The sequence below is a fragment of the Schistocerca nitens genome, chromosome 3, assembly GCF_023898315.1.
Source record: "Schistocerca nitens isolate TAMUIC-IGC-003100 chromosome 3, iqSchNite1.1, whole genome shotgun sequence".
NCBI lineage: Eukaryota > Metazoa > Arthropoda > Insecta > Orthoptera > Acrididae > Schistocerca > Schistocerca nitens.
The window spans coordinates 72,816,916-72,844,545 of record NC_064616.1 but is presented as its reverse complement, the minus strand read 5'-3'; the positions used below and the strand labels follow the sequence as shown (position 1 = coordinate 72,844,545).

The window sequence follows — 27,630 nt, the reverse complement described above, 5'->3', positions numbered from 1 at the left end:
CAGTAGAGTAAAAGTCTATCGGAATTATTACTGGTTTACAGCCCCTTACCTGATACTGATGCCGCTGCCCCCCCCCCCTCCCCTTTTCCTGCAGGAATGTCTCGTAGGCTGTCGCCTGCTATGGATAACTTACTTGCAGTCAGAACAAAACTCACTACTTTGATGTTTCCTCTGCACTAGTATGATCCTTAAACACTCTTTCTATAAGAGAACATGTCAGTGTCTTGTTACTAGTCACTGTTCTGGAAACCAAATTAACCTTTTTTTGCTTTTATGTTCTATTTGTGACTACTTTGATTTGGAACATGATAGTAAATCTCTTCAACAAAATTTCTGAGTGTGATTTCTTCCTTAACAATATCTTAGCAATATCCTTGGCAATATCTTAATCTTTTTCTCAACTTGTCTTAGTCTAGTTGAGTGTGAATGCTGTGTAAGTCACAGCTTTGCCCACATTCTGAATGGAAATGCACTTTCAGGTACAGAAATCCTGACCAATCTAACAATACTGTTTTCTTATTCAGCGGCTCGATTTTATTGTGGGCTGTATGGTGCAGTTTTCTGGTGCCCCTTCAAACACAGAATTCTGCTCCTATATTGATTCTTAATACACTCCTAGAAAATGAAAAAAGAACACATTGACTCAAGTGAATAAGGCCCAGTATACTTGCACGGGACACTTGGAGAGGGCAGTGCATGCGACAATCAAACGCGTCACAATGTGCTCGGCAGTTGTTCACCGCCAGAGCCAGTGGCAGCCACTTTTGCCGTGGTATACGGAGCTCCTCGTGCGTCTTCAGCATTGTCAGCATGCCGTGACAGTGTGTATGTGAACCGTTTGTGCAACTGATGGACTTTGAGCGAGAGCGTATGGTGGGCTTGCAGGAGGCCGGATGGACATACCGCAAAATTGCACAACACGTGGGGCAAGAGGTCTCCACAGTGCATTGATGTTGTCGCCAGTGGTCAGCAGAAGGTGCATATGCCCGTCAACCTGGGTCCAGACAACAGTGACGCACAGATGCACGCCGAGACTGTTGCACTTTACGAAGTGCCATGCAGGACCACACCGTCACTTCACAACAAATTAGGGACACTGAGAACCATTCGCAACCGTCTCCGTGTAGCAGGGATACAATCCTGCATGCCGTTAGGGCGTCTTCCATTCACACCCCAACATCACTCTGCCCACCTCCAGTGGTGTCACGATAGGCGTTTATGGAAGGACGAATGGAGATGTGTCATCTTCAGTGATGAGAGTCGCTTGTGCCTTGTTGCCAATGACGGGCAAACGCATATGTGGCATCGTGCAGGGGAGCGCCAAAATCTGGAGTGTGTATGACAGAGGCACACGGGACCGACACCCGGAATTGTGGTGTGGGAAGCCATATCCTACACTGGCTGTTCTCCACTGGTGATAGTAGAACAGTGTGCTCTGAATGATATCAATCGAAGACGAGGTAAACATTATGGAGACAAAAAAAAATTTTAACAAAAATTTTTATGCTTCATAGCACTGTAAGCTTCATTAAGTAATGGATTCATCTACAAATGACAGATGAATTGCAATACAATGGTTATGGTGAGAGTTGCACATTAAACTCACTGTACTGTGCATTGTGCGTGACTGCATAAGTTTGGCATTCAACAGTTGTGGCACTGTTAGTAAGTTAAGCCCATCCACCATGACAAGGTTGTACCACATCAGATGGGAAAAATCTGTTTTCCATTATTGTAAGGCTTGGATAGAAAGCAACAATGAAATTGGTTTTTAATTGTTGTGATACTGGCACAAGATACATTCAGTATGCTGTCCACAGTTTTCTGTAACAAGTTGAAATTGAGAAACAGCATGTTCAACAACAAATAACTGTGTCTTAGATGTCACATTTAGAATGTGCTGCACAATGCATGCATTCAGCTCAACTAGATTTGTAATTGGAGCACTTCAACACATCATCAGTCAAATAAGGCCATAGCCAGAAGTGACACAGGCTAAGATAAGGTGTACAATTTTAGTAAACATCAGTTGACTTCGTAGCAGCGAGGAGAGCTCCGCTTACCATCTTGAAGGAGCCGTGGGTCTGATGATGTTAATGAAAAAATAACCGAAACCGGTTACCTATCTCATTGAAACATAAATGGTGTGATCAAGACTGAACTTTAGTCAAAATAAATAAATAAGATAAGGTGATCTGGACAGTTAGGCTGTAAGAAAATGATAGCTGATAATTCTAGTATTTCCAAGATGCCTGTGCACCAGCTGCTTCATTGGCTATGCAATAGGTGGAGGAGTGCCATCTTGCATCTGTTGAAGGTTTGCAATGATGTTGGTGCACAAAAGATTCTCATAGCATTTACCAGAAATGGTAAAGGTAACAGAACCTGCAGGACCTATCTCCTTGGAAAAATATGGCCCTATGATCGTCTAGTATAAATATCTATGGAGTGAGAATTTGCATGCATAGAACAAGAATTCTGTCTGTAACATCTCCTGCAGTTCAAGTCACATTATTTTGGAATGGTGCATTTTAGCCTGTATAGGACTTAGTGCATTTTGAATGTTGTTATTTTGCTGCTACAGATAGATCTCCTTCAGAAGTACTGTGAAAGTTGCATATATGCATTTTACAGACAGTGTAACAATTTGATACCAAGCACTGAAGTTGCATTGTTAACTGCAACAGGCAGAAGATTTGCTTTGTTGGTGCTGCACATTTTAGCAGTTGTGGTCGAGATAAACTTGCACTGCAGTGTCCTTCAGCACGCCAGTGTAAAAGTGTGGACAGAATCAGCTAAGGAAAAATATGTGCAATATGCATGTTAATCTATATAAAAAAGCTGACTTACTAATTTTCCCTCATGTGAGACTGCTTGTACAAGACCGTGTGTTGATTTAAAGTTCTATATTCACATATTTTACTGTTTACATCATTTCCTCTGTGTAATCTTTCATTGTATCAGTACTTGTTCGTATTGTGAAATTTCGAACATTTGCGAGTGCTGTGATAAACTAGTATTGTTACTGTTAATTGTAGGCTTGAACTAAATTGTGCTGTTTTAAAATTTCTAAGGCAGTAGGCCTATTGTCATTCAAAACAATCTTTCTCTGATTTCATTGTACAGTTCCATGAGACATAGGCTAGTTTCAGAATTTTCGGATGCTTCCAAAATTATATTTTTGAAAGCTAGTGATATGAGTGTTGTGGATATATAATTTACTTTGTAACAAATCAGTGTTTGTGGTTCACAGTTCAGCTAAAGTATACATCTCCGCTGAATTTTATTGTGTATCAACGCAAATAAATGTATTTTTGAGAATTTTCAGAACCTACCATCGTCCTTTGTATAATCTATGAGCAATTTGTAACAGATCGGGGTTTGTGATTTAGTTACTGTAGCAGATTTTGTAACTAAAATTTTGTTAAGAGGAGTAGCCCTAATTATTATCTGAATTTATCATAAATCAACTCTGTTTTTGAGTTTAACAACTATAATTAACATCAGAACTTTTAGGAAAGTAGTAATTTTTACCACAGTTTTTGTGTTGCTCTAATGGAAATCCCATTTTGTGTATCTGCTTCAATTCTTATAGGGAATTACAAACTTTCTACCTCTACAAATTAAAAGATAATCAGCAGGTTTAATTTAAAGTCCTCTGTTCACTGCCTTATAATACATCATTAGCCAAAATGCAGCCCCAATGTGACTGCTGTTCTTAAACACAGGATGAGTTAGTTGACGTAAGCAGCTGGAAATGAGCCTGACTACTGTCAAACAATTGACAGCTACTGCAAATAGGTGTGTTGGAAGAGCTCCCAAGAGTCTTGTACTTCTGATGCGTGTACCAGACGTACCTAAAGTACTATTCTCTCCAGTTTATCCTGTCTTCTCTGCAGAAAGTACAGGATCTATCATTACCTATCCACTTGACTGCAAGTGGTATGTCAGTAGGCATCCTGTACAGGGTGGACAGGGACCAGGGAGGATTCAGGGTGTTGTACTGATCCCTCTAACCAATAAGTCTGAAATGCTGTCTCTCACTGAAACTGACACAGTGGGTCTCACTTCAACTGTTGTGTGGAAACCTGTTTTGTTCAGTGTCAGGAGGAGGCAAACGCAAAATGGTAGGGGTCTATTAATCATTGGCAGTTCAAATGTACGATGAATGATGGTACCCCGTAGGGAAATGGCAGTAAGGGACAAGAAAGGCCACAGTGTGCACTCAGTGTGTATGCCTGGGTGTCTCATTAACCATGTTGAAGGGGCTATTCCAGCAACCATTGAGGAAACAGGTTGCAACCAACTGCAGATTGTGATGTCGACATCTTACTTGGATCATTCCAGTGACTGGCAGAGAAAGTTGAGAAGACCAGCTTCATGGAGCGAGTCTCAGCAAAGCTCACAATTTGCAGCGTTGTCCCCAGAAATGATCGTGGCCCTTTGGTTCTGAGCCGAGTGGAAGGGCTGAACCAGAGACTTTGAAAGTTCTGTGACAAACTGGGCTACGACTTCCTAGACTTATGCTACAGGGTTGAGAACTGTAGGGTCCCCCTAAATAGGTCAGATGTGCACTACACATTAGAGCCTGCTACTCAGGTAGCTGACAGTGTGTAGGATAGAAACAGGGTTGTTTTTTTTTTTTTTTTTTTTTTTTTTTTTTTTTTTTTTAGGTGACTGTCTATCCAATCCAGATAATGACAGCTGTAGGAAACCCAGAAATATCAGTGTTATTAAAAGAAATGCCTCCCACAGGCAAGAGTATTAAAATCCTGACAGTAAACTGCGGAAGCATTTGCAACAAAGTGCCAGAGTTTGAAGTGCTCATGAAAAGCATTGAAGCTCACATAATACTAGGTACAGAAAGCTGGATGAAACCTAAAAGTGATAGCAATGAGATTTTTGGAAAAATTTAAGTGTATATCGAAAGGATAGGCCAATGGAAAATGGAGGTGGTGTATTTGTCACAGTAGACAAAAAACTCAAATCCACAGAGATAGAAATTGAAGATACATGTGAAATTGTTTGGGCAAGACTCGGTGGGCATAAAATGATATTTGGATCCTTCTATTGCCCATAAGACTCATCTCCTGATGTAACAGAAAACTTCAGAGAAAACCTTAGTTCACTTGTACGTACGTTCCCCAGTCAAACTGTTATCATCAGTGGAGACTTTAATCATCCAATAGTTAATTGGGAAAATTACAGTTTTGTTAGTGGTGGGTGTTACCTAGTGGTAAGTGTGGTAACACATCCTGTGAAACTCTACTAAATGCCTTCTCAGAAAACTACCTAGAACAGATAGTTAGGAATCGTACTCATGATGGCAACAAATAGACCTGACCTCGTTGAGGATGTCTGCATCAAAACTTGTCAGTGACCATGACACAGCTGTGCCATCAATGATTACCAAAGTACAAAGGACAGCTAAAACAAGCAGAAAGATATATATGTTCAGTAAACTAGACAAAAAATCAGAATTTCAGTATCTCAGTGAGGCACTTACAACATTCAGCACAGATCAGGAGCATGCAGAGGAACTCTGGCTCAAGTTTAAAAGAATGGTTGACCACACGCTGGATAGATGTATACTCAGTAGAACAGTTCATAATGCGAGGGAATCTCAGTGTTATACAGTCACTGTAAAGAAACAGAGATTACTGCATAATAGGTGTAATACAAAACAAAGGTCTATAAATAGAGAGATGCTGAATGTCACACATTGGCTGTCAAGAGAGTAATGCATGATGCCTTCAGTGACTGCCGTAGCAAAATATTGTCAAATGATATTTCACAACATCCAAAGAAATTCTGGTCGTATGTAAAAGCTGTTGGTGGCAGCAAAGTTAGTGTCCAGTCCCTAGCAAATGAGACAGTAACTGAAACTGAAGGTAGCAAAGAAAAAGCTGAAATCCTTAACTCCATTTTCAAATAATCCTTTACAAAGGAAAACTCTGGAGAATAGCCCCAACTTAATCCTTGTACCACTGAAAAGATGAATAAGTATTAGGGTTAGCGATGTTGAGAAACAGCTGAAATCGTTAAAGTTGATCAAAACTCTAGGTCCCGATGGAATCCCTGTCAGATTCTATACTGAAATTTCAGCTGAGTTGGCCTTCTTCTCACTATAATCTACCATAGGTTCCTCAAACAAAAAACTGTGCCCAGTGCTTGAAAAAAGGCACAGGTGACAAAACTATCATCCAATGTCCTTGACATAGATTTGTTGTAGAATCTTAGAACTTATTTTGAACTCAAGCATAATGAGGTATCTGGAACAGAATTACCTCCTCAATGTCAACCAGCATGGTTTTTGAAAACATTGAGTATGTGAAACTCAACTCTCACTTTTTCCACATGACATACTAAAAGCTTTTAATTAAGGGAAACAGTTAGGTGCAGTATTTCTTGATTTTTGAAAAGCATGTGACTCAGTACCGCATCTATGCTCATTGTCAAAAGTACGATAGTATAGGGTATCAAGTGAAATTTGTGACTGGATTGAGGACTTTTTGGTAGAGAGGACACAGCGTATTATCTTGGATGCAGAGTCATCTTTAGATGTAAAGTAACTTCGGGTGTGCTCCAGGGAAGTGTGTTGGGATCGTTGCTGTTCATGTTGTATAGTACTGACCTAGCACACAATACAATAGTAAAATCAGGCTTCTTGCAGAAGATGCAATTATCTGTAATGAAGTGGTATCTGAGAGAAGCTGCATAAGTATTCAGTCAGATCTTGATAAGATTTCAACATGGTGCAGAGATTGGCAACTTGGTCTAAATGTTCAGAAATGTAAAATTTTGCACTAAAAAAAAAATATTGTGTCCTATAACTATAATATCAGTGAGTCACTGTTAAAATCGGCCAGCTTATACAAGTACCTGTGTGTATCACATTGTAGGTAGGTGAAGTAGAATGATCACATAGGTTCTGTCATGGGTGAAGCAGGTGGTGGACTACTGGGGAAGGGCAAATAGTCTACAAAAGAGATTGCTTACAAATCACTTGCACCACCCATCCTCGAATTTTGCTCAAGTGTGTGGGACTTATACCAGATAGGACTAACAGGAGATGGTGAATGCATACAGAGAAGGACAACATGAATGGTCACAGGTTTGTTTAATACATGGAGATACTGAAGGAACTGAAGTGGCAGACTCTTGAAGACAGAAAAAACTATCCTGTGAAAGCATATTATTAAAGTTTCAAGAACTGGCTTTAAATGATTACTCTAGGAATGTAGTACAACACCCTGAATATCACTCACATAGGGATCGTGAGCATAAGATTACAATAATTAGTGCATGCACAGAGGCATTCAGTCAGTCATTCTTCCCACACAGTATATGCGAATGGAACAGGAAGAAACCGTAATAACTGGTACAATAGGATGTACCCTCTGCCATGCACCTCATGGCGGTTTGCAGAGTATACATGTGGATGTAGATGGCTTAAAGATGTGAAGAGCAGTGGTATTGTGCTTTTAGCCACAGTATCATAGCTCGGATTCCCCTTTATTTACAATATTTCGGTAGTGGGATAAGAAGTGACATTCAACTATATTTTTTTATGTTTTCTGTTGCACTTACTCATGTTGTTGAATCTCTGTTCTAATTAATTAAGCTACAATGATGCTGCATAGAGGACTGTCTCATGCAGAAATAATTAGATAAACACAAGGGTTTGAGAATGTGCATAAATTGGAGGAAATTAACCAGTCACTTATAAATTTTAACATAACACTCGAGTGTATACAGTGACTGGCAGTCTTGTAAACACGCACAATCACAGAAATTATCTCTAGAGTACAAGACTTTATAATACTGTCTCTCAATGTTTTTCAACATATAAAGTGCCTCATATCAACATGACATTTACAATTATACATTTTTTGTACATACCTGTGAAAAGTAACTGGTCCCCCTTTCATATACTTCTCTTTTGATCTGCAGCAATGACAGTACTGCACCATAGCTGTCACTAAAAGTCAGATGTGTAGAAACGTGTACAAAACAAGGCAAATATATTAAAGTTTCACTGTTACCAAAAATTGTAGACTAGCAGTGGCATCCAAAAATCATGTGATTAGCCTGGTTTGATGTTGGGAACGTGAGCAGGAGGCTGTGCTAACTCCATAGATATATATATACTGTATGCCTACGATAAACAATGTAGCAGCCCGCACCACACAGTTACCTTTGCAGAATGAAGTGGTACCAGTTGATGTGCGAGTGAATTTTCTGTTGCCCATATTCAGCAATTCTGTGTATTAAGATTCCTTGGGGATGGAAGTGGGCTTCATCTGGCCACAGAATGTTCCATGGCCATTCATTGTCCACTCCTATGTGAGCAAGAAATTCTAGAGCAAATGTTTCTTACTAGCAGGTCATGAAGCATCTCCTTAACACGTGTAATTTTGAAGGGATGGCATTGCAGGATGATTCATAGAATTTTATGCACCATGTGCACAGGCATGTTCAAAGTTTGGGCAATTCTCCATGCACTGCATGTTTGCACATCATCGCTCGACCCTGCTGTGGCCCACACCATCAGATCAACCATTTTTCTCCCTTTGTCACATTGTACTTCAAAAGAACCTGCCTTTTTTTTAAAAAAAAAATTCATATTCATTTACACCAGGCCCTTGGCAGGTAATGGACCAACACCTTTTTCAGTACTTTTGAGTGTTGATAACGTCTGCAGAGCTACTGGCACAAAGTAACATTCTTGCAAAAGAGCTATACCAGCAACTTGTGATTGTGCATTGAAGCAGTCATGCCGAGCACATCAGATGCAAACTGAGGAACATCCATGTACCCTGCATCTTTTATTTTGAATATTGTGGTGTTTACAGTGCTATCTAGAGGTAATTTTTTCCCATTATGTTTCCCCCTCCTTCGATAATATCCTGTTCAAATTTGACATCTTTTGGAGCGGTGGTTCATTTTTTACAGCATTTTGAAACTGTAACTTTAATTACAACCACCCTGTAGTTGTGAGCCCCTCCATTTGACTCTTCATGTGTCTTATCAGACATCATCTTTTGCTGAACTGTGTGTTAGACATGCATTTAATGCTGATCCACAGATAAAAAAAATTGTTGAATAATCTAAAATGGATTAAAGTCAAAGAAAATAACTTAAAAGATATTCTACCTGAAACTCATAACGTTGTTCTCTAGAATTCTTGATGCTGCCCACTGAGGTATCACCATCAGAACTAACGTATCACTATTATCTGTTACATACATATTTATTACTATGATATTCTGCAATAGATTTTGATTACCTACAGAATTGCTTGCATGTATGTCCAATACACTATATTTGCACAAATGTACAGTGCCAACATGTAAATATATATTTTTTTCTGCTGTTTTAGTTTCATTTCTGTCACTATAAAATCCGACATTACTGTAAACTTTCTCCAGTTCATGTTACTGGGATATTGTCCTATCTGGTGCTAAAGCACAGTTGCCAAGTTTTATGATCATGTGACCAACTGAAGGATCAGATGTGTTCAGAGCAATGTTTCCTTCCTCCATCATGTTTTTATGCACTCTTTTTTCCACAATATTTAAAGAGACAAGTCACCTTTAATAGATGTTACTTTAAAATGAGCTTAATAATTATTATAATATTGAGATTAATGCTGGATGTATGGTGGAAGTGCTGGTCTGAATTTCTAGTGATTTCATCTGTTTCAGGGGCACAGGGAGTTAAAAAACAATAAATGGGTCATGTTTTATTTTATGGCTAAATAAGTCACTTTATGCATAATGTAACCCATTAATTGCAATTGTGATGCTAATTATTTAATAATATTTTCTATTGGCTCTGATAATCCAGTGATTTTGTTGTTAGATCATTTCAACTTGATTCTGTTGCTTGGTGTTATTCTGTGTATAGATATTTTTAAAGAACAGTTATGTAATGAACATCTGCGTAATCGAAACCATTTTTATAAGAGTAACAAAGCATTATGATTTGATCATATGCATGATAATTGTGATACTCCTTATTTTCTTGAATATATCAATTTAGAATGTTGTTTCTTCCAAAAATCAATATCAGATATGGTTCTATTCTTGAACTGAATAGAAGTTCAATTACACCTTCTGATTGAACATGCAGTTTTGTGAACTTTCTTCCTTTTTTAAAGTGTTGTTACGTTATTTTCAGTGCTACCTTGGGTAGTTTGTGTTGTGTGATTTGTTGTGTGACAGATTGTTGTTGTTGTTGTTCTATCTAATAACAATTTCACTAAAACTAACATGAATCCATGAGTACATTGCTTAGTATCTTCATACATAATTAGAAAAGATCCAGCAGATTAGAACTATCTTTTCTTACCACTGGAAGCATTTGTGAAACATTTTGTTTGTATTACTGATTCTCAAGTTTATTCTTAAATTATAATACTAAGGTCAGCCAGAAACCAATGTGACTTTCACTTTCTTTTTAGAATGAAAGATGTTCCTACAGAACGCGTTGCCATCTGTGTGTTGCGTCTTTATGTCCATGGATGTCAAGTGACCACACACGAACATTATCTCATAGATAAGCTTTCACAATGTTGAACAAAAAAAGCTGTGCGGAACTTGAGTCTTTGTGGAAAGTTTTCATGTTACAGAAATAACTATTCACATTGTTTGGCACACACTGAGAGACCCACACCACAAGTTGATTTTACATGTCCATTATGTTTGCCACAGACAGCTTAGACATTCCTAAATAAATATCTTGGAAGCTATAATCAAGGAGAGGCTGCAAGACAGGAAAAAAGAAATCTAAATTAAAACTGCTGTTACTATTGTCATTTATATTTAAGATTTGTTGTAGCCTCCAAACAAATATCAATAGCATAATTACCAGTCTTAGGAAAGAAAAAAAAAAAAAAACTATCTTAAAAAGAAAAATGAAGTCTCATGGAAGTAATTTCATAATGAAATGACACTATTGGTGTGAGAGATATTTTATAGAGCTGCAGGAAAATGTTTTATTGTAACTGGAAGTTGTTTCAAAAACAAAAGAGAATTAATGTGCATTAGTTTCTGGTTGTTCCTTATAGATTCTCATGTTAGTGTACACTGAAAAGTGTGTTGTAATTTACAGGTAGAACAGATGAATCCTCTCACACAAGACATGTGCATGTATGGAATGACAATGATGGGTATACCATTCCGAAAATGCTTTTGAGTGAATACTTAGAAAGCCGTGAACAGAAATCAGCAGTGAACTAGATATGCGCGTGCACGCACGCACGCACGCACGCGCGCGCACACACACACACACACACACACACACACACACACACACACACACACACACACACACACACACACACACACACACACACAAAATCAAAATTATAACCTTCAAACAAGTTTCAAATGCTGCATACAGTTGTATTTGCTGTGCTTCACAAAAGTATGCAAAGTTCAGTCATGCAGTAATGCTGATTTGTTTACCATAAACAAATGACTCTTGTTTTACTTTTCTTCCCCACCTTTTATCCTCTTGTTCTGTAGCGTACTTTCTTTTACAACAAATGTATATTGACAATAGTGTATAAGGAAACAAAACTCAAGTTTTTGTGATTTATGTGTACTTCTGTTATTGTTTAGTTCATTTATGGAAGCATTTTGTAAATATTATGTTTTGTTGTGATAATGCTCAGATTATTTTGAAATGTCAGCATGTTGTTCTGTATTTGTAGAGACCTTTTACGGACACAAAATTAAAAAAGACATCACAGCTATCACCCCCATGCTGTTGACAGTTTATTTCACACTTATCCCAAATTTCCAGTGAAGTAGCAACCTCTCCTTGGCCCCAACCTTTGACAAGTGAAATAACGTGAAGAAATCGCTTTTGGACAAATAAATTATTAAAATGGTGGCTAAGATAATGAGGTTGTTGGCACGAAAACAATGTTTTCTGGAGTTGTTACATAGTGCAGAAGAACTTGTACGTATCATGTATTAAATCAACAGGAGGGGGTGGGTTTGAGGAATCCCAGGGTTCATGACTACTCCCAAAAAAATGTCATGGGTGCATTAATATTTTTACGTATTGTATATCAATTTCCAAATTCCATAGCTAACTTTCAGTCAAAAAAAGCATCAAGAAAACTGTCTCAAAAATGGCCAGGAATTCTAAAACTTAAGCTATATTTAACACGAGATACTTGTGTAATAGCTCACCCATGTGGATGGGCTGTCAGTGAGACAGGTAACATTCCAGCAAAGGTGCACAGTCACTGGCTGATGGCACTGGCTGTCAACAAATGCAACACAGTTTGTGTTTCCACAGCTACAACTCGCAAATCACAGGAAGTTTGGTAAGGGAAGACAAAGGGAAAGACAGTCCACTAAGAAGTAAAAAATTCAGACTGACTTGCCAAATGTAGGCAGAAACAACTGCAATAAATAGCATCCTTCTCATTTACCTACCCTAATCAGTCATAGTCTGACACATGTATTCTGAATCACATTATTTAGTGAAATAAGACTAATGGTAAGTGAACACTTTAATTTTATAGTGTGTAAATTATGATTTATCAAAGTTGTGAGAGTCATTGCAATTGAATTAATTGCGTAACATGTGTACAGGGTGGACCAGATAAGTGGCCCACCAAGTGGATACGATTAGACGTGAATGTATGCATATACCCACACCCTGTGATGTGCACACCACGTGATCCACACCAGTACATAGTGCAGGCTGTGTCAGTGTGAGTGGAGCAGTGCAAAGCAGACAGTGGTACTCATAGTGGAGCAGTGGATGTTTGTTGTGTACAGCTACATGACAACAGTCATGGAAACAGCATTGCCAGTTGTTTGCTGAGAAGTTTAATGGTGTCCAAGTGCCAGCAAAGAGTGCCGAAAATGGTGTCGGGCAGGATCTGTTTTAAACAAATATGAAATGTGCCTGCACACCAGAAAATGCTTCAGAGTCCTATCAAATCAACCTGACGCCTGTCGCAAGAGACCAGCATATAGTGTTGATCGTGTGGACAAATACTCCACCTGGATCTGCACTGTCTGTTGTTCATGCATTAAAACTAGAGGATGCTCCTCAGTGCCTGCAGTTTTGTGAGTGGCTGTTTGCTGAGATAACAGTGAATGGCTTGGACTTGGATCTGTTCTTTATGCCCGATGAACCCTGGTTTCACCTGAGTGGTTATTATTAACTCACAGAATCTCACGTTCTGGGTGGTGGAGAATCTGCACAACTTCTGTGAAACACCATTGTATGATCAGGAAGTTGGGGTTGGGTGTGCAGTGTCTGCACACTGCATTATTGGTCCCATCTTCTTTCATCAGATGTTGACTTCAGCACCTTACATTGCCACTATTTGGAAACTATTTGTGGCAGCATTAGCAAAGGAGGAAAAGACATAGTTATTTCCAACAGGATGGAGCAACTGCCCATACAGCTGGCCGAACCATGGAGTACATTTACACTATCTCCATGCCTAACACAGCTGTTAGCAGAGATCAGTCTGGTTGTTGCCCTAGCAGGCCACCCAGGTCACCTGATCTGCCAGTGTGCACTTACTTTGTGTGGGGAGGCATCAAGTCTGTGTGTTGCAACAACCCTCATAGTCTTCAGGAACTACAGCAGAACATTTCTCCTGAGACTGCAGCAATTCCAGCAGCCCAGATTCGAGCTGCCTTCAGCAACTTTCTGATCAGGGCCCAAAACTGCTAAGACATGAGTGGTGGTCACTTTCAACATCTACTATAGTCAGGCTAGTACTGTATTTCCTTTCCTCTGCTGTGTTACATTGTGCCCTGGAACTCTGTTCTCCATGCCACTTTTATTTGCCCCACCCTGTACATGTTAAATTTTTATATGTATGCTTTTCAAAGGGTGTATTTTAATGAATTTCTTGAATTTTGTTCTAAAGCCATATACTGTTTATGGGTGTAAACAAATTACTATTGTCTCAGTAATAAACTGGATAAAAATAAGAAAACATGCCTGGTTAAGGGCAATATAGGCTTCAGGGTCCCTAGAGTTAACACCATTCCATCGGTGTGTGGAAGCAACTGCATTGGTCTGTCCATTCTTGTAGTTTCGTATTGTACAGAATGACACAGGCACATTAAAGAATTTGGATCTTGAAAAATCAGTGGTAGCTGACATAATTTTATGTTATGTTCGGTGACTGTTCCATTTCATATCTTGGGCTGAAGAAATGAGAATGTGCAACAGTTACTTTTAGTGGGACAGCAGTTATGATTTTGATAGTTCATGGAAGCGGACTCTTGACATTGAAATTAGAGAGATTTGGCCAGTTGTATACTACCCAACAAGGTTTCAGCAGCATCCTTCTATTGCCGATATTACATTATTTCTGGCATTGCGAGGTCACAGTGAGGTAGATTGACCAATTACAGGACTGCCATTGCGTATAAGAGACCACCACAGCTACAGGAATGACAGTTAGTTCCCTTTGGTGAAGATGATGGGTGTAACCACAGAAAGTTTCAGTTTTTTGCTTTTAATTTCTTACTGCAAGTGGACTGAAAATATGTAGAATGTTTTGGGTTGTTTCCACTAAAAGAATCTCACAAATAGGCAGAATTTGCACATAATCAGTCCATACAAAACTATACTACTTCACATATAAATGATCTGTTTCTAACAAGAGAATCTTGACAGACAATTATCTGTTATGGTTGAGAGAATGTGGTCATAACTGAAGTTAGTGTTTTTCTTGTAAATAATAGTACTGAGATCTGATGATTTCCATTTGCATTGAAGTACTATGGATGTTGACTTACAAAAGGAATTAATTCTTTTCTTGTTTTTATCATATTTTATAACTGTCGAAATCAACATTTTGCTTTCATTTACATAAATGTTTGTGGAAATTTTAGTCTTATGCATTTTTGATCCAGGGGATTCAGATGTGTTACTCATGTCACAAAGAATGCTTAGTAAAGTTTTAACATTTCAAAAGAATTTTTCACAGAGTGAATTAGAAATTGATAGATCTCTAGTATAGTAACAGCATCTTTCACATGATGTGACACTGACTAGGAGAGACTGTGCATTCTCTCCAGCAACAGGAATTTTTGATGGCTAGTTCAGTCTAATAATAGTAACTGGAAAATAAATCTGTGGACGGGTAAATATCCACACATGTTAACATTTGAGGGAGGCTAATTATCTGGTGATCAGGAGGGTACATTTTAAACAGTTTTGAGAAAGTGTAGTATTTGATGCTATGCAGTGTGCATATAGTACCAGAACAACATTATTGGGAGGGCAGTACCACTGTTAATAAAGTGACCTCAGTGATTTGTTGGAAGGTCTCTCTCTCTCTCTCTCTCTCTCTCTCTCTCTCTCTCTCTCTCTCTCTCTCTCTCTCTGTGTGTGTGTGTGTGTGTGTGTGTGTGTGTGTGTGTGTGTGTGTGTGTGTTTTAATCAGATAAGTTTAAAAAGGGCTCTTGACAGCATTCCAAGCCATGGGGTGTCCCATTGGATCAGTATACCATTGTATGGTACTGCTGTAGGTGTCATTCATGGCAGTTATCCACAAGGTTGAAGTGACATTCAGCAGAAGAGATTAACTGTAATATGATTTTGTTCCTTCTCCCTGGTGACTGACTGTAATACTTATTACTGAAAATGACTTACCTTTTCTTATAATGTTTCTTCCTTTTTTTTATGTATTCTAAACCTGTGGCACTGCATTTCAAATTTGTATCTAATAAAACAAGAGAGAAATATTTAATATTGATAGGAAATAATGGACCCGAGTCCAGAGAATTGATGTAACTCACTCTTTTCTGTGCTTCTTTACAATGATTTTTTTTTGTTTTTCAAAATATAAATATCAATAGCTTATGTGAGGGAACTTGAAAAGGTAAGATACACATATTGACATACAGTAATACAATTGCATTGACAGAAGAGAGTACATATTCTGGGTTTTCTGCCTAGACTGTTTTATTTATTTACTTATTTATTTAATACAGATAACATGTGCATCACAGTGTGGGAGTGAAATGGTGCAGCAACTGGAAACTTACTCCAAAACTGAAGTACGTGGGACAGTACAGTCCCTTTGGATGAAACATCTAAATTGCACACAAATTCACTGTGGAATTCTTGTGGTGTATGGACCAACTACAATGTTTCATCCAGCTGTAGTGAAGTGGCACCTACAATTTGACCATTGCTGCACAGACGTGGGTGACACTGATCAGAAAAGGAGGCCAGTGACAACAGGGTCCAGGCAATTGATGAACTGATCTGCAGCAATCACAGGTTTTCCAACAAGAAGGATGTTCATGCAGCTATCCTCATATGACCCCCTGACCAAGGAGTGGATTTCTGTCACTGGGGAATAGAATGAATGATAGAACATTCTGACTGTTGTTTATAGAGAGTTGGTGAAAATGTTGAACAAAAGTATGCCCATGGTCAGCAACCTCTCTCCTCATTAAACACTCATGTCTGTTGATATATTCTTATGTATGACTTTCAGTTGCTTCTATGAATTGAAAGATCCTAAATCATTGTACAATGATTCAGGATGGATGAATGAACAGCTGTTGCTGCTGGTGCTGCTGCTGCTGCTGCTGCTGCTGCTACTACTACTACTACTACTACTACTACTACTACTACTACTACTAGACACGGGCATGTTCATTGTTGTGCATGTCCTGTTTTATTGCAACCCGAGCCCTCCAAAAATTACTTTCCTGTACATCTGATGTATAAGTAAAGTCTAAATTGTGAGTCATCATTTGCAATTATTTTTTATTGTACATCTAGTTAATGTAACCTCAAAATGCTGAAAAGGAACTGTGTATTCACTGAAGAATTGAACAGTAGTGACCTGTTACTTAAGTCTGAGGTCATATTAACAGATTCAAAATTTTTAGTAGCTCAGGGGGGTGTTCAGGTACCAATAACAACTAAAATGTGTGCAACATGACTTTTCTCGAAAATATGTTTCATTGCCCTTAGAAACAAAATTTGGAGAAGCAAGAAAAAATATGACAGTCACTGTCTTTTTAACAGCTTTTATTTTCAACTACTACTTCCCATTCAGACATTGTAGATTATCTGTCGGAATCCAGAAAAGAACTTTGATGGTGTCTCTGCCGTCAGTTTGCCTGGCTTAATGGCCTGCTGTGTCCATTTAATTTTCATTGTGGCTAGAATTATGTCTTCCATTCCAGTTTGTTCCCTGACCCATTTGTCTGTTTTTCTATGTTTTAGTAATACCCAATTTCTGACTGAGCAACCGTAAAGTTTGCATAATTTTTGCATTTAAAGTCCTTATCTCTGCCTTAAATCAGAATTGGTGATACATACTAAGATTTGTTTCTCAGGCACATTGGAAGATAATGAAGATTCAAATAAAGAAAATGTGTGATGTTGGCAGATTCTTCTAATGGGATAGAAACTCAAACTGTATCAATTGTTGTGCAGTAATTTGTGACAGGTTGTGGGGTGGAGGTTATTCTTCAAGTCATTTCCTGGTGAAGCTGCAGGAATACTTGACAAACATTTTTTTTTTTAAAAAAATTGCGATTTGATACAACATTACAGTCATTTCTTGCATCCTAGTTTCGAAAATCTATCTATCCAGTCTTGTGCATGCAAATCCTACTCTGACAGCTCTTCTGACACATCCCCCCCCCCCCTCCTATGTTTACCAGCGTCTTCTTCTTCTTCTTCTTCTTGTATTAGTCTGAATCCATGCCATCATCATAGGCCATATATTCTCACCCAAATGACATTCGTGCACATACCATCTCAATCATTTTGCTTCAATTTTATCCACTACAGCAGTGCTCAGGCTCATATTCTTGCGTAAGTTTTCATTTTAAATTTTATCCTCCAACAGCAACCACCCCAAAATTGCATCTTCATTGACAATAAGTTCCCCTTAATGTGTTATAAAAACATGCAATGCGGGAGAAAACGATAGCAATAGTTATATTCGAGTTGTCGTGGGGGGGGGGGGGGGAGGGAACAAAGTTGACAGTAGATTTAACCCTTCACTGGTATTGTATGGGTCAAAATGCCACTTCTGCTGTCCTTTAAAAAGCTCTTTTGTGTTTTATGATCTAAATCTCATGATTATGGTACCTTCTGAAATATGTCTCAGCTTCACAAGTCAACAATAAGCATGGTTCCATTGCTGAAATAAAAGGGGGGGGGGGGCATAAGACCTGATTGTTCATCATGACCCATAACAACGTGACTTAAGAATTGCTGACTGAGTTCTTTCATTATCAGAAGTGCAATAAAAGTTCAGCAGTGGCAAAGCAGTTTATCCAGGTTGTTTTTATAACAACAAAAAATGCCTGAGCCTGAACAAAACAATTTCAGTAGTGAAGAAGAAAGTGAATCTGACGAGACAACACATGAAGAGAGTGAATGTGAGTTACTCTCTTAATCGTCTGCTAGTGTGGATGAATAGCCAGAAACATATAACAGTGCTCATTCCTTTGGCAAAGGAAATTTTTTCAGATGGTCACCACAGTGTTGTGTGCAATGTGAGAACACACACAATTTGGTGAGGAAATTTCCAGGCCTGCTGGGTGTTGCCAGTAATATGGGCAGTAATGCAAATGAAACTGAATTTCGGTTCTGCCTTTTTCTCTGATAGTAAGGTGAATGAACTAATAAAACATACAAATGAGAAAATTAATTTTGTAAAGGTGAACTATTCAGAGAACGGCAGCAATATAGTTCCTGAAGGAAATGGAAAAAATTAATGTTGCGAAGGTGAACTATTCAGAGAACAGCAGCAATATAGTTCCTGAAGGAGTCATAATTGAAATGAAAACTTTTTAGATCTGCTGTATTTTGGTGGTGCATTCAAATCAGGACACACAGATCTGAATTCTGTCTTTGCCTCTGATAGAACTGGTGCTGTATTTTGATGCTCTCAAGAGCCTGCTGTTTCTACTCACCTCTCTTAGATGACCATGAGAGGAAAAATGAAGACCCTCTTGTTGCTGTTTCATACATATTCAATAAACTAGTGGCAACAGCCAGGCTCCGGATACTCTGGCCATATTTCTGCACTGATGAAATGTTGGGTGGGTTCAGGGACAGAAGCTCTTTCAAAAGTGTATATACCGAACAAACCCATAAAATATGGACTAAAAGTATTGATTCTGGTGGATGTGAAAACTGGCTACTTCCCTCATGGTTATATCTACAGGGAAAGATAATACTAGGAGAGCATTGAGTGTCGATATGCTGAAACTATCAAAGCCACAACTCAAGCTGTTTTGAGTCTTATAAAACCTGTCTATAAGTCAAATAGGAACACTACAGTGACAACTAGTTCACTTCATTTGCTTTGGTGGAAGGTCTACTGAAAAGAGACATGACACACATTAATACCTGACAAGGACAAACGTGAAATACCAGAAATATCTGTTCGGTCTCTTCCTCAGAGATCAAGAGAAGTAAATTCAACACTGTGTAAAGTTAACAAATTACCTCGTCATCTCACATTTCAAAAAGAACAAGAGTGGTGTTCTGATTTTGAGCATGCACCATCACAAGATATTGATCCCAACTCAGGCAAACCTGAAATTTTAATATATGGCTTCCCGGCCATTGACCACCTTGTGCGAATGCACACGCTATGCCTGAACTCGTACAGGACTTGGTAGATTAATCTGCCACGAGTAATGAGTAAGATGGGCAAACATCTATTAGGCGCACCACGAATGTAGTGGTGTGGACATGTTGGGAATGTGGATCTCACGGGGAACATGCAAGGGATAAGTCCCTGCAGACGCACTATCCTCTGTGCCCGCAGTGGCCGAGATGGATAGAGCGTCTGCCATGTAAGCAGGAGATCCCGGGTTCGAGTCCCGGTCGGGGCACACATTTTCAACATGTCCCCAATGAAGTACATCAACGCCTGTTTGCAGCTAGGGTGTCCATTTAATTATCATTTAAAACCTGAAATTATCGATTTTTATACATCCACAGAAAGTTGGTTGGTAGCACTGGCGCAGATCGCACAGGCTTGAGAATTAAGCTCGTTAAGATAAGTAATTTAATTCTATAATAAGTCAATTAAGTTAATATTACACCATAACGAAGTTAGTCTGTTTTATATTATCTATTGAAAGTTTCACTCATTTCAAAGCATTTCTCGATAAAAACAAAAACGTGACATAAGGCCCGGTTTCCGCGTACTTTAGACGTAAGTTTACACACACATTTAGTAGTGCTGTATCTACTCGGGGAATTAAAGGTTGTAAGTTCTATCTTCTATTTTCTTTCGAAACGCATAAAGAACGTATCGCGCATACACGATCTTAGGCCTAGATTTTCGGGTATACAAGTTTTGATTTTTAACGTTAGGTTAACTGCAGTACATTACTATATTAATAGTATACACGTATATTAGTGTTCCACATAACTTTAGTGACTTTTGTGACCTGTAGTTAATAGAATATTACTGTTCTTGCCTATATAAATTTTGTAAAAAATATTATAAACAACTATGAGCGTGAAGTGTTTGAGCTGCTATAGGAAAGTCAGTTCTGGGGTTCTGTGCAGCTGTTGTGGCAGATGGTGATATTGGGGTGACTGTAGTGGCATGGGAATCAGGGACGTAAATGGTTCTCTTCCATGGTATTGCAGATTATGTTCTAAGGGTTGGAAAATAGCGGAACGGGAAGGAAAGATTAGAGCACTTCAGGCCGAACTGGATGGTGCTGGGGAGGAACTGATGAGGTTAAGGGGGGAGGAGGGTGAAGACAGGTGGGAAGTGGTAGCAAGCAACAGGGCCACAGAAAGAAAAGAGTATCTGACGGTTTCATCATTGGCACAAACGATAGATTTGCTTTGCTACCCCAGTCAGCTAAGGAAGAGGCTCAAATAGATGTAAGTGTTGTCAGCAGATGTAAGTGTTGTCAGCACTCAACAGACTTAAACTAGGAAACCAATAGTTGCAAAAAAAGTGGAAAGTAGGAGGAAGTTCTGTTGTTGTGTAGTAGCCTTGGAAGAGGTGTGGGCCAGATCTTGCAGGAAAAATTAGGTGACAGGTACCAGGTCACAAGTATTTTCAAGCCCAGTGCATGTCTTAGCCAAGTGATAGATGATATAGGATCATTGTGCAAGGGTTTTAAAAAGCAGGATCATGTTGTGGTAGTGGGTGGAGAGGGTTGGTTGGTTGGTTGGTTGGTTTGGGAAAGGAGACCAGACAGCGTGGTCATCGGTCTCATCGGATTAGGGAAGGACGGGGAAGGAAGTCGGCCGTGCCCTTTCAGAGGAACCATCCCGGCATTTGCCTGGAGTGATTTAGGGAAATGACGGAAAACCTAAATCAGGATGGCCGGACGCGGGATTGAACCGTCGTCCTCCCGAATGCGAGTCCAGTGTCTAACCACTGCGCCACCTCGCTCGGTGGTGGAGAGGGAAACAGTATTGATAGGGAGGGATCAGGGCTACAATATTGAGTGTGACCTGGTAAAAATAGCATCTGCAACGAACCATAAAAATGTTGGCTTGGTTCCTGCTTTCATGCGGTAAGAGCGGCCCAAATTGAACAGCTCTGTCAGGAGGGTCAATATGGAGGTAGATCAGCTGCTTCAGACAGCTACTTTGTCACCCATAGGTTCGGTTGCTGTTGATGGTATTGGTAGCTGGGACTTCACAAGACATGGCCTGCATTTCAATAGGAAAGGGAAGCGTAAACTGGCTGGGATGATAGCAAAATTTTTAGGGGGGGGGGGCATGGAAACCCACGGGAGTACTTTTTTAGGCTAAGATCAGTGTCCAATCATCCTACAATGATTGAAATTAAGCTTAATGAGAAGTTCAGACAGACAGGTACTAGAGTTATGAAAGTATCACAAGATTCTCACAGCAGTACAGTGGAAAATAATGTCAGTATGTCACAAGATTCACATAAAAGCACAGTGAAAATTAATGTTCACATATTGCATCAGAATATCAGTGGATTGCAAAACAAAGTAGACGAGCTTCTTGTTTGTTTAGAAGATTTAGAAACGGAGGGTGGAATAGATGTACTTTGCCTGTCTGAACATCATATAGTCACAGGTATGGAAATGGTAAATGTAGGTGGATATAAGCTTTCAGCACCTGTAAGTAGAGACACTATGGAGAGAGGAGGAGTTGCCATATATATTAAAATAAGTCATAATGTGAAAAATTTGGAAACTAAAACATTTTGTGTAGAGCAACACATACAAACATGTGCATGTGAGCTTAAACTAAATAATGGCACTTTTATAATTATGGCTGTGTATAGGTCACCATTGGGAAATTTTCAACTATTTTTGAAAAACTTGGATTCTTTGTTGTGCTACCTGTCAAAGGAAAGCAAATAATTGTGGGGATTTCAACATAGATTTTCTGAAAGAGTCCGTTAGAAAGCTTGACCTTGAAGTATCACTTCGTTCTTTCAATTTGACATCAGTTATTGATTTTCCCACTCGGGTGGTACAGGAAAGCAGCGTACTGATAGATAACATTTTCATAGACCAAGACAAATTTGATCAAATGAAAACTTTTCCTGTTAACAATAGTCTGATCATGATGCACAGCTAGTTACAGGATATGATATAGCTCTATACAGTAATGCAAAACAGTCCTCCAAAGTAGTGCATTCCATTAACAATTTAACAATTCAAAATTATAGGGAAAGCTTGCAACAGTTAGACTGGGATGAGGTGTACACGGAACATGATGCTAATTTAAAATTTAACCTATTTCATAATACCTTTTTGAGTATATTTGAAAACAGTTTCCCTCAGAAAACAGTGAAATATAATTGTAAGAAACCATGTAAAAAGCCATGGCTTACTAAAGGGATAAAAATTCTTGTAAACAGTAAAGGAAAATGTATTTTATAGCTAGGAGGAGTAATGATCCCGAAACAGTGAAACATTATAAAAACTACTGCACTCTAATAAAAAAAAAGGTTGTGAAAAAGTCCAGAAATATGTGCATTATGTCTGAGATTAGCACATCTGACAATAAAATTGAAAACAGTTTGGAATTTTGTGAAAAGGGATACAGGGCAACTGAGAGTGCAGGAAGACTGTATTTCTATCAGACACAATGAAAAGTTTGTTACCAAGAAGAGTGATCACATAAACTGAGGCCCAACCTCAGTTTATGTGATCGCTTTAAGCTTGTTAATACCAGTGCCTAACAATTTTAATTGCATCTTACAGCACTGAGGATGGTCACTAAGTGACCAAAAATTGATTTTGCGGATAATAAAACAAAAAATACGACCAATGTTGTTTCTCCTTCCATTTATATCCATTATCTGGTCGTGGTGCACAGAACACTCCATGGAGTCGCCAATCAATAGAGTACTAAAAGCTTGTTCCCAGCAAATAAGCAGAATTCTCAGCCACATATGCAGTAGCTCACTGAAACAGGGCATTTTTCCAAATAGACTGAAATACGCTATTGTTAAACCACTGCATAAAAAAAGGGATAGATCTGCTGCTAACAACTACCGCCAAGTCTCACTTCTGACAGCTTTATCCAAAATTCCTGAAAAAGTAATGTATTCAAGAGTGGCATCGCATATTTGTAAAAATGAAGTAGTAACGAAATGTCAATTTGTTTTTCAGAAAGGCATTTCAGGTAGAAAATGCTATATATGCTTTCACTAATCATATATTAAATGCATTGAATAACTGAACATCACCCATTGGGATATTATGTGGTCTCTCAAAGGCTTTTGATTGTGCGAATCGTGAAAGTCTTCCAAATAAACTTAAGTATTGTGGTATGAGTGGGGCAGTGCACAAATGGTTTAATTCATACTCAACTGGAAGAATGCAAAAGGTTGAAATTAGCAGTACAGATTGTCTGCAAAAACCAGCAGAGTTCTCTAACTGGGGAGGTATCAAGAATGGTGTCCCACAGGGTTCAGTCTTGGGTCCATTATTGTTCTTAATATATATTAACGACTTGCCACTCTATATTCATAAATGTTCAAAGCTAGTTCTTTTTGCTGATGATACAAGGATAGTAATCACACCCAAGAAGCAGGAATCAGCTGAGGAAATTACAAATAATGTCTTTCAGAAAATTAGTAAGTGGTTCTCTGCAAATGGACTCTCACAAAATTTTGAGAAATCGCAGTTTATACAATTCTGTACAGTAGATGTCATAACACCATTGATACATATAGACTATGAACGGAAGTCTTTTGCTAAGGCAGAATACTCAAAATTTCTGAGTGTGTGAATTCATGAGAAATTTAATTGGAAGAAACGCAGCGATGATCTGCTGAAACAGTTAGGTTCAGCTAATTGTGCTATTAGGGTTATTGCAAATTTTGGTAATAAATATATTATTAAATTACCCTACTATGCCTGTTTTCATTCACTGCTTTCATATGGCATCATAATTTGGGGCAATTCGTCATTAAGAGAGAGAGTTTTCATTGCACAAAGGCGTGTAATCAGAATACTAGTTGGAGCCCACCCAAGATCACCTTACAGAAATTTATTTAAGGAACTCGGGATAATCACAGTACCTTCGCAGTATATATATTCACTTATGAAATTTGCCATTAATAACCCATTCCAATTCAAAAATAACAACGAACTGCATAGCTACAACCCTAGAGGAAAGGATGATATTCACTATTCTGGACTAAATCTTACTTTGGCACAGAAAGGGGTGAAGTATGCTGCCAAAAAAATCTTTGGTCATTTGCCAAATAGTATTACAAGTCTGAAAGATAGCTAACCAACATTTAAAAGCAAATTAAAAAAAAAAAATTCTGAGTGACAACTGCTTCAACTCAATAGATGAATTCTTAGATGTGAAGTAGTAACTGTAAAAAAAAATATATTGTGTAAAGAAAACTTATGTTAATGTGACACGTTCCACATCATTACGAAATGTCGTATTCATGATCTGTGGTACAAGGATTAATGTATTTATATGTGTGTGTACTGTCAATAGTCATGACGAGAAATGTACAAACTATTCTGTAAGTAGGAGAACTCGTCAATGGCCAGTATCTTTCTTCTATGCAATTGTAAATATTGCTATGGTGAATGAATATGTTCTTTGGTACTCAGCAAATGCAGACAAGTAGTTGACAGAACTAAAATATCTAGGAATGCAGTTGAAAAAGCCATCACTTATGAGGCCACATAATCTCCATTTGCCTATGGAAATGCATCATGCCATTGATGGGATACTGCATACTCCTGTCACTCTCAAAAGATCCGTACAGGAAAATTCATCAACATCAAGGAGTAGATGTTATATATGACCTTCTAAACTGAACAGGAAGGTGAACCAGTTCTGCAGTACTTCCAACAGACCCATATGCGGAATGTGCACTGGGTGTGTTTGTAAAGTGTCTGTGCCACAAAGTGAATAAGAATGAATATAAAATTGTAAATATTGCTATAGTAAATGACTATGTTCTTTGGTACTCAGCAAATGCAGACAAGTAGTTGACAGAACTAAAATATCTAGGAATGCAGTTGAAAAAGCCATCACTTATGAGGCCACATAATCTCCATTTGCCTATGGAAATGCATCATGCCATTGATGGGATACTGCATACTCCTGTCACTCTCAAAAGATCCGTACAGGAAAATTCATCAACATCAAGGAGTAGATGTTATATATGACCTTCTAAACTGAACAGGAAGGTGAACCAGTTCTGCAGTACTTCCAACAGACCCATATGCGGAATGTGCACTGGGTGTGTTTGTAAAGTGTCTGTGCCACAAAGTGAATAAGAATGAATATAAAATTGTAAATATTGCTATAGTAAATGACTATGTTCTTTGGTACTCAGCAAATGCAGACAAGTAGTTGACAGAACTAAAATTTCTAAAATATCTAGGAATGCAGTTGATAAAGCAATCACTTATGAAGAGGCCGTCGACGTGGAAGCATGGCCAGGATATCCACATGATTTTTTGCGTTTAGGGTTATCGTAATGAACTCATTTTTTTCGTTCCCGGTCACAATGCGATACAGAAATCCCTTTTCACAAACACCTTTTCACTTTCATGCATTGTATACTGTAATTTTATAAGAAAAGAAAGAGTTTGAATCACATCTTGTTGCAACCAGTACATATACAAGGTGTACAACTTTGCTTCCGCCGTTTTTCCCCCAACATTTGAGGCTTTAATGAAACAAATTGGTTACACATGCATCATTCAAAGTATTTTGCATTACTGGCCACTACTTTCTCCCATATTTCGGGCAGTGTACGAATCCAGCATCGAAAAAAATTTTCATCTTTTGAAGCGATCCATGAATCGATCAAATTTGTGACTTCTTCATGAGATCGGAAGTGTTGGTCAGCCAGGCCTTGCGCCACTGATGTAAACAGGTGATAATCAGAGGGAGCAATGTCTGGAGAATACGGCGGGTGGGACAGGACTTCCCATTTTAACGTTTCCAAGTACGTTTTGACCTCTTTTGCAACGTGGGGTCTAGTGTTGTCGTGCTGCAAAATCACTTTATCGTGCCTCTCGCTGTATTGCGGCCGTTTGTCTTTTAATACTCTGTTTAAACGCATTAATTGCGCTCGATAACGAACACCTGTGATAGTTTCACTTGGTTTTAACACCTCATAGTACACGACGCCGAGCTGGTCCCACCAAATACACAGCATGATCTTGGAGCCATGAATATTCGGTTTGGCCGTCGACGTGGAAGCATGGCCGGGATATCCGCATGATTTTTTGCGTTTAGGGTTATCGTAATGAACACATTTTTCGTCCCCGGTCACAATGCGATACAGAAATCCCTTCTGTTTTTGCCTCGGAAAGAACTGTTCACAAACACACAAACGCCGTTTATCGTTTCTTGGTTTAAGCTCACACGGGACCCAAGTTCCGTCTTTCTGAATCATGCCCATAGCCTTGGGACGTTTTGAAATGGCTTGGTGTGTCACTCCCACTTATCGTGCCAGTTATTCTTGAGTTTGATGCGGGTCTTCACTCAGCAGTGTCTCCAATTCTGTATCTTCGAAAACATTCTCTCTTCCACCACTATGCCGGTCTACGACGTTAAAATCACCGTTCTTGAAGCGGTGAAACTACTCACGACACGTTCTTTCACTAATAGCATTCTTACCATGCGTACTTGAGATCATTCTATGATACTCAGTCGCCGTTTTCTTCATATTGAAACAAAACAGTAACTCCTCCCGGAAATGACGAGAATTAGGCTCATAAACTGACATTTTCAATCAATTTTTTTTTATATAATCCATTATGGAGTCGAGGTAGCAGTTGTCGTTATACTGATTATCACTGCTAGCATTCAACCGCGATTCTTATACATATTTTAACAACGCGTTTCAAGAGACAATGCTCTCATCATCAGGTTGTAAAATCTATGTCATGAATTAAACGGACTAAAAAGACCAAATATCATCACCAATAGTGGGGAAGTCCATAGAGTAAACAGAATTAAAAGTATATTGGACTGTGAGTCCTCGTCTTACATTGAAGTTGTTGACACAAGTCAATGGCCGTCCCATAGCTACCAAATATGCTGTCGACTGCGCCGGCTCGGGAGCTGTTGTGGACTGACGTGCCTAGGTGTTGTGGCGTGGTTACAGCCGTATGCTTGACGGCAACG

At 38.8% G+C, this 27,630-nt stretch overlaps 1 protein-coding gene across 4 annotated transcripts in view; it reads left to right on the top strand.

Moving 5' to 3' along the window:
* The window catches only part of LOC126248033 (R3H domain-containing protein 4-like), a 96,013-nt gene extending 79,530 nt beyond the window's left edge, over positions 1-16,483 (top strand). For 2 of the 4 annotated variants that reach the window (XM_049948641.1, XM_049948640.1), the window contains exon 6: positions 11,116-11,764. In XM_049948641.1, coding sequence (XP_049804598.1) covers positions 11,116-11,243 — 128 coding nt within the window. In that variant the 3' untranslated portion in view covers positions 11,244-11,764. Of the gene's footprint in view, positions 1-11,115; positions 11,765-15,995 lie in introns of those variants that run through there. The other 2 variants (XM_049948644.1, XM_049948642.1) reach the window with 2 other exon arrangements.
* The last annotated feature ends 11,147 nt before the right edge of the window (positions 16,484-27,630 follow it).